This window comes from Ursus maritimus, unplaced genomic scaffold (assembly GCF_017311325.1).
Source record: "Ursus maritimus isolate PB19 unplaced genomic scaffold, ASM1731132v1 scaffold_18, whole genome shotgun sequence".
In the NCBI taxonomy this organism is placed as follows: Eukaryota; Metazoa; Chordata; class Mammalia; order Carnivora; family Ursidae; genus Ursus; species Ursus maritimus.
The window spans coordinates 26,043,948-26,052,492 of NW_024424230.1; the positions used below are offsets into that span (position 1 = coordinate 26,043,948).

The 8,545-nt window shown below is 46.5% G+C and overlaps 1 protein-coding gene across 2 annotated transcripts in view; it reads left to right on the top strand.

Annotated features, from left to right (window-relative positions):
* Window positions 1-8,477: 8,477 nt before the first annotated feature.
* SKOR2 (SKI family transcriptional corepressor 2) overlaps window positions 8,478-8,545 on the top strand; it is a 32,548-nt gene continuing 32,480 nt past the window's right edge. For both annotated transcript variants that reach the window (XM_040632539.1, XM_040632540.1), the window contains exon 1: window positions 8,478-8,545. This exon is cut by the window's right edge. In XM_040632539.1, coding sequence (XP_040488473.1) covers window positions 8,478-8,545 — 68 coding nt within the window.

The window sequence follows — 8,545 nt, forward strand, 5'->3', positions numbered from 1 at the left end:
ATCACTGGGTAGCCAGAGAGCACGTGATAGTTTAATAGTGTATTAGCTAATGGGATCAGGCTCAATGGCAAAGTAGCAAATTTTCTAACAGGGAGGGGTGGGAGGAAAGAGAACAGGAAAGGGGGGAAAATGCTTTCATTTCCCCAGGAAATAAAATCCAATGTTCTTTCCACCAGTGTCAGCTGGGAAGATGTTAAATGTATATCTATGTCATTTCCTCTCTTGTGACATGTCAACAGACAATACATAGCCCCTCCCCCAACTCCCATCTCCTCTGCCTCCCCTCCCCAAGCTTTAAAAGGTCCTGTTCCAACCGTTTCTGCTTCTTCACCCTCAGTTTCTTCTTAAATTGCTTCCTTGAAACAAAAGAGGCATTATTAAAAAAAAAAAAAAAAAAAAGCCCCAAACCATATTTCTTATTCTTGGTGATAGTTGGAGTCTTCTTACAGTTAAAGGGTCTTTTGCATAAATCCACCCAAACACTTGCCTTGGTTTTCTCTCCCACAACCTCTATTTCTTGCTCCACTTTCTCCCTTTCCTTTTCTCCCTTTTTTCTCCTCTCCCTTCTCTGGGAGTGGCAATCAAAAAAAGGCAAGCATCTTGCCTCGTTATTCATTATTGTAGCAGCATCTTTGAGACGCATCTTTGCCAATGAAAACTCCATGTAGATGCCTATCCTTTTGTTGTAGCGACCTAGGTTATTCAGGAGCAGAGACAAAAGCCTGAAGTGATGTGATCTAAATGAGCTCTGGGGTTTTCCAGCTGGGACCACCTCCATTTCAAAGGACCCCCTCCTTCCCAATATGAGGAGGAGGGAAGTGGAAGGGGCGGGTACATATGTGTATGCAAGCACAGAAAGAGAGAAAGAAGAGAGGGAAGAGAGAGAGCCTAGTGGGCTATTCCTTGTGCCAGAGTCCCTCTTCCATGCACATTCACAGGTGTGTTCAAGGAACATGTATTCATGGGCATATGTGTGTCCTCAGGTATTTTGTGTGCCTTTGAATTTTATCTTGGTCAAGTAATATTTGCTAAATAACCACCAAGTACACTGAGGACATGTTCTATTCCGGATTTTTTACTTCATGTAAACTACGTGCACATGCGCATACATTGCTATGCTTGTAAGTTTGTGAGGATTTGTGAAGAAATGTGAATTCTTTGTTATAAAATAGAAAGTTCAATACAAATGCTTCCATTAGTCCCTGGCCTCTGTGAACTGGTAGGGTAAGAGCCTTCTCTGCCAGTTACCCAAGGGCAAATTTTTTTATGAGAAGGATTTCCTTTGATTAAGGGGAATTAAGTCTTGGTTCCTTCTCCCACAGTCTATTTCTTACAGTTGTTTGTGTGAAGGATAAGGACTCTCACTGATTTCCATAGTCATTGGTGCATGAGGATCTCAAGGGATCACTGGGGCAGGGATACAGGTGCAAATGTGTTCATTTTCCCTTCCTTTCCCCAATTGTGGTTTAGATTTTTATGTTTGTCCTCCCACTGCACTTCTCTCAGCCTTCCCGGGCCCCAGGGAAAAAGGCCCTTGTTTATAGACAATATTTTGGAGAAGGCTCAAAGAATAAGAGCCAGCCTCAGAATGCTCAGAGGCTTTTTTCATTTCTTCCGTGACTTTCATCATGGATGAATTTTTAGTTTGCTCCTGGTCCTTGGTTTACTTCATATAACTCTGCCTAGAGCAGTGGAGCCAGGGAGTCTGACCTGGGCTTGCCCAGCTGTAGAAAGCTCCTTTGGAGAGAAAGTGAGAACGGGGGACTATCAGTAATTATTATCATTATGGTCATTTTCATTGCTAATTTTTATTAACAACATATTTAAAATGGGCTAAGTAAACACTAGCTGTCTTTCTGGCTATCTGTATACAAAATAAATACTAGACCAATTAGGGGCACGATAAAGTTCTAATAAAAGGGACTAAGTTTCCTCCGAGGAACTTGGTTCCTTCTCTGCTCACCACTAAGCTAAAATGCCTTTGATGTCTTTTATTCTGGGACTGTTGAACATTTCTAATGTTATCTTGTAACAGTACAGGCCTAGCTCTTAGTCCTCGTCCTCTGAGGAAGGTGCTACCATATATTAAATGACTATTGTGTGCCAAACACTTTACATATATTACCTTATTTAATTCTCAGACACCCCTGTGAGTTACATATAAATCTCCTCATTTTGCAGATGAAGAAATTGGGGCTTAGGGAGGTTAGGCATAAAAGCAAAATTCCACAGCTACTAAGCGATCAAGGAGATATTTATACCATTTTATCTGACTGAATCTCCTGTATGTTCTGATATACCAGAGTTCTTGTGTCCCTTCCAGTTCTTGCAACCTTCCAGTTTCCTTCTGGGCCATGTGAGTCTCCTTTTGCAGATGTGGAACTAACATTCTTGCCCTACCTGATGCAGAAATACCGATGTCAGGGCCAGCGCTGAAGCAGTAATATTTCTGCCTAAGAGCTGAGAATGGGGTAAGAGGGAATGTATGAGAGGGATGGAAGATATTTCTTTTATCTGTAACTGTCATGGGTTCTCCAATACCAAACCTGGGAGCAGGAGAAGAGAAAATATCTGGTATTTGTAATTGTAATGAATTTATATTAAGGCCTTTATCTTCCTTGTGGGTCAATGCAAAAACAGTCCATGGAGATGGGACAGGTGTGGCAGAAGTAGGAAGTATGTTTCTGTGCCCCCACCCTGCCTGCCTTTTAAGTCTACAAAGCCAATGTCGAGCCCAAAGCCGAATCTAGGACTCTGATGGTTACAGGATGGGAGCCTTCTTCCGGGAGGGCCTTGAATGCAGTAGGATCTGCTAACGCCTCTGAGCGGTAAATTCGCGTCAGCACCGCGAACAGCTCCTGCCCCTGCTTTGGCCTTGGGCTCGAACCCGCTGGGTCCACCACCGCAGCTCAGACACAGACTGCGTCCAAAGTGGAGGACTCCCTGGCCAGGTTTGGGTTCGCTTCAACCAATTGTTAAAAGCTGTAGCTGGAAACCTCCGTCCAGGCTGCCGCGCCGGCCCCGTGAGCCTGCATCGAGGCGTCGCCTCTCCAGTTCCGAGGGGGCCAGCTCGGTTTGCGGTTTTCCTTTGGGTCCGGTGTCTGGGCTCCTTTACCTGTCCCTGGCCTGGGTGAACCGCAGCCGCCCGGAACGGAGATGAGAGTGGAAATGCTCTTCTCCGTGCGGTGATACATCATGCGAACGGGTGACACCAGTTTAACCAATAAAACAATTTGAATCAATTAGCCGGCTGAGGAGAGTCCCGACGTGTAAAATGCATGTCAGCTCGAATAGGAAAGCATTGATTAACTCGGTCCGACCTGCCGCCTCCCACCACCGCCGGCTCCTCCCTGAGCCTGCCAGGGTCTCATGGGCGAGGACAGGGACTGACAAGAATCAAGGCACCCCTGGCCCAAGCGAGGAAAATGGAAGTGCAGTGGAGGACCAACAAGAGATTTGTTCACACTGAGGAGAAAATGAAGAGTCAGACAGTGTGGATGGCAAAAAGTTGCTCACAGACTCAAAGCATATAAGCAAAATGTAATTTTGCAGTCCAGCTGTTGATTCTCTGAAACATGGAGTCTGGCTTTGAACAATGGTTCTCCACCTTCGCCTTCCAAAAATATAACTGGTCTGACAGCTCAAACAGGCACCCCAGACTCACTGGGGAAATAAAATTTTGTGCTATCTTAGAATTATTTGCAAAGGTACTTAACTGAACATCACACATTTCTCTTTCTGGTGAAATGGTATTGCACTAAAATAAAGTCACGGGTTTGTGTGACAGTAAACCCCCAACGTGATGCATAAATGTTTGTGTTTAAAAATCAGGAAAGGAGGTGGCTAGAGGTACCATTGAGTGTGGATTCACTCCTCAGGGTAATCTGGGGTGGGAGGGAAGATAAAGATTCATCCTGTTTCTCTTTTCAGGGAAAGATATTTTTGAAGACATGTTTCAAAATAGGGATCTGTAAGGGGGAAAGGAGTTTGGGGGGGTTGGGGCAAAGATGAGAACAGTTCCATAAGAAAGGGAAGCCCCCATGCTTCTTCCTTCCTTGCAGCAACTAGGCATTTCCCTGCGGGCACATTAATGAGTTGATAGGACTTTTCAGTTTCCCCCCCTGTTTTCAAGTCTTAAAATCCGCCCCATTGTCAGGCGTCCTTTCCAAGCAGCTCACGCTTTCTTTCCAGCAGCCTGGGCTCTAGGATAGTAAGCAAGCCGAGACTTTGCTTTGTGGGAGCCCCTGACCCCAGAGAGGTTCAGGGAAGGTAGGAAAAAACAGGCCTGGCTCTGGAATCTTCAGAAAAGCACAAGGCCTTCAGTCTAAGGAGGGAAGAGATTTGTGAATGACAATGACGCTTTTCTGGTTAATGGGCTGTGGAGACACAAAACGTGAGTTTTCCTTTTTTTTTTTTTTTTTTTTTTTTTAGGATGGGAGGCTTGGGAGGCAATGGGGAGGGAGTGCTCCAGTGACTTCAGCCCCTTTGGATGGAGCCTAATTTGTGTGGCTAATGCCTTTAGAAACTAGGAAATGGGCAAAAAGTTATTTCACTGCCATTTGAAACTTATGTCCCCCAAAAGTCACAATTTTCTTGGTTCTGAAACTGTTTTTTGACATTTTGATTTAAGACAGCTACAAATCCTACATCCCTCACTTTTCTGTTTAATCCACTCTCCTTGGTTTTCTTGACTTTTGATGAAGTGTTAAAATTGCACATTTTCTCTTCTGTACTTAGTGGTGGCTCTTGTTAGTGCTCTGTGATGGAGTCTGGTTGGGCTTCTGGTTTAGTGGAGGTTACTTGATCACTTCTACAATGTGACTGCCCAGTTCGAAGCCTGTGTATTTACCAGGCAGCAATGGAAAATTCAGCTATGATACTAAAGGAAAAACTTGAAGGACCCCCAATCTCAACCCCTGCCGATATCCTTCTTAGAATGTCCTCCAAATGGATAGCTTTTTCTCTTTTTGATAAACTAGGGGTAGTCATTTTGACTACTGACAGCTGATCAATTAGGAGGCAATAAACTGACACTTCACTTAGGGTATGCCTCACCTTGGGGGAAGCTGTAGGAAATGGTTCTTTCTCATCCCAGTTGCCTTTATTTTACTTTGTTTTATTTATGCTCCTACATAGTTCCCGGAGGAATTTACTTTTCTGGGAGAATTGGCAACTTACTCAAGGGTGGGTCAGGTCTGGGGGCCTCCCTGCCTTTCTGACTCACCTTTTCCTTGTGCTGAGGTGGCCTGTATGGGCCTTATAAAATGGGTGAGGGAACTACTGTGAATGAAGTTGATAGATGAGTGCGCATATGCACTCACTGGGGTCCTTATTTAACTGTACTCTTTCTAAAATAGAAAATGTTGCAATGACTTCTTGTATCTTGTCCTAAAAACCAAATGTGTATTCGAAAGCAAGGACACTATTCATGCTTCCTTCCTAGTTTCTAGACTGGGAATCCCAAGCAGAAACTTCTCCCTTTTTTCTCATTTCACAGTATTTCAAACGAGGCGATGAAGTTAATCTATTCTCCAGCTGGCTGTGGTTTCTCTATCTTCAGAGGCACAGTGAGGCTACTGGTTTGCACCGTGTACCAGAGGGATCATTCAGGAAGGAGGGGGGCGCAGAGAAATAAGGGGAGGGGACAGCAACGGGCAGGGAGACAGTCAATTTAGAGACGTCCTTCTACAATCCGGGGCCTCCAGGGTCCAGATCTCCAGGAAGCACGCCGACTATTCGACTCTCCACTCCTAAATCAGATCTGCGGTACAGCACTGTTGCTGCGTTTCTTGCTCTGGGGTTGGAGAGGTTGTTGTCAACTGCGGCTTGGTCAGGTGTTAGCTTTCTTGCCTGCTGAGAAAGGATCTCGATGTTGCTCGCTCTCGCTTTCCCTCCCCCCTCCCTCCCAGTAACATGCCAGCCCTTTAATGTGGAGTGTCAGGGAGACGGTGACGTCACCTTGCCCGCTGGGTGGCGTCCCCTCGGTCCGACAGGAGTTCAGAGACAGAGAAAGGCGCTGTCAGACTGCGCTCCACCTGGGGCTCGCGTGCCGCGGGTTTCCGCGCGCCCACACTTTCTGCGGTCGAAGGGACGCCCCGCCACAATTCAGGCTGTCGTTTTCCCCGGGCCCGGGTTCGAGCGCCATTAGCGCCGACGAGCGCCAGGATCTTCACGCGGAGCCCTCCGGAGTCCCGCCCGCTGGATTCGAGGACCCGCTTGGATGCTTCGCCTCCGAGCGCCCTCGGAAGATGGGCCGGCAGCCACGCGCGTAAAGACACCTAGGGGTCACCAGGTACTGCTGAACCCGCCGGCCCTGCCTCGGCACACAGTTGAGCGTCCAGCGGCGGGGTTTTCCGGGTCAGGCTGAGGGACAGCGGCGGGCTGCGGTGGCGACTGGTCTGGGAGCCAGGGGAGTTAAGTTGGGGATCCCTGCCTCCTGAGTCGGACAGGGAAGTTCGCCAGCTTCCCTTCTTAGGTCAACTAACTTTTGTCTCTTCTCCCCTCACTCGCTTAAAAAAAAACCCAACCTCAACCCTCTTATTTGTGTCTCTGCTCTGGGGTTTCTGGGAGGGTTTGGGGTGACCGTGGAGGACACCCAGGAGGAGACACCCTTCCCAGTCTACGGCTGCTAAGGCTGCGGGTCTCGAACGTAAAGGCAGCTCTCCAGGGCCAGGGCCAGGCCCGCGGAGCGCCGCTGCTCCGCAGCGAGAGTTCCGTTATCCCAGGGTCTTCCTAAGATCCTAAGAATCTTGTTTGAGAGGGAAATGAGCAATGAAGGACCATTTGGCGAAGCTAGGGCCGGTTATGTTAGGCCCAGGTATCACTGTGCCTTGAACTGCCATTTAACGCCCTGTCCCCTGGAAATATTGTCTCTGATCCATCCGAAGTGACAAGCCAGGCTCTCGTCTGGTTTGATCGCGTCGAGATTTGTTCAACCTTCCTGGAGGCCGCGGAAGGTAATGAGAGCTGAGGATCCAGGGGGCAGCAGGGCAAAGGCATCAGGATAGATGTCCACAGGGGCCCGGAGAGGGCAAGGACATGACGATTTGGGTGAAAGGGTAGGATAGTATATCCTCTGAAATAGCTGTAATAGCAAGCACCATTGTACTTGGCCAAGAGTGGCGATGCTTCTGGCCATTGGTGATTTACCAGGGCAAAGGGTAGTGGTAGCAGCCGCACCCGGCATGACATGTAGCTCTGGAGAGGTCACTGTCTGTCTTCCTAGGCAACGAACAACTTTGTTGGTTTTGACTTAGCAGCGTTTATCACAAAGATTTCTTTTGCTTGCTTTTTGTGTGTTTTCGATTTATTGGATATTTTCCCCCTATTATGGTATCCCAATGACCGAAGATGATAGAAATTTTACCGCAGGCCCAACCCTTGGTTTCTGCTTTCAACACTCCCACAAAGTACCTGGTCCACGAATTATCTTAACTGTGGGTCATCTTTTCCCCCATGTAGATACAGAGATATCTACATAGATCAGAAAAAGAAGTGTCACAGAAAGTGGTTCATCTCACAACTAAATTGGCCTTTTAAAGCCCACTACTAATGATCACCACAAATTGTTAGTTTCTTTACACAGTTTCTCAGTTTCCACAAACTTGCCTGTAGTTATTTGCTCATTGCCATGGAAATGACAGAAAACAGTTTTTAAATCCCTACCCGTCTACAACTTCATCCTCTTAAACTGAGTTCAGCCACTGAACCACTGAACCACTGAAAGACTGAAAGTAAGACGACCTATTTTCGTGCGATGCTGCATATGGCTTTGTACATCTTCCCATCTTTCAAAAAAATTCTGATTACAGTATCAAAATATCTAATGGCAAAGATTGGGGAGGAAGATTTCGTTTTGTTTTAATAAGTTGTGTCTCAACCAGTAGCGCATTTCCCCCCAAGGAAACCACAAATACCACAAAAATCACTTTTTTTAAAGGTTTGGGTTTATTTTTTTTAAACCAAAATCAATCTGTTTTTAAGCAAACGTAAATGGTTTCTCTTTTTAAATTTGGGTTTCAATAACCAACCCCCAGTTTTCCATAATTTTTATACTTTGTAATAGTTACAACTGTCATTACTTCCTAATTTCTAGCAGGCACGCCATTTCATTCTAACAGCTTCTATAAATCGGGGGTAAGTTTTTGAGTTTCTTAGGGATTCCTTTTTTTAAAACACACAATTAACTTACTTTGCATGTTTAGAATAGAAGAAAAGTACTTCCCAATCCCTGCATTTCCAAAGGGCAACCTTGAAGACAACTAAGAGAGATGACTTCTGTGTCTGAAACTTGGTCCCTTTGCCCGGCGCTAATCTTGTCTTAGCCAGAGCAAGGGAATTATTATAATTCTTTAGTTAGCGACTCAACCCACCCCTCTGTTTTAGGCTGAAAAGGCTCTAGTCAATGCTTTCTCCTTTCCATTCCAGTCTCCAAGACAGACCCGGAGGGCTCGGCCCGGGCTTCCGCGGCGGAGGAAATGGCTTCCAGCCCGCTGCCGGGGCCCAACGACATACTGCTGGCATCGCCGTCGAGCGCCTTCCAGCC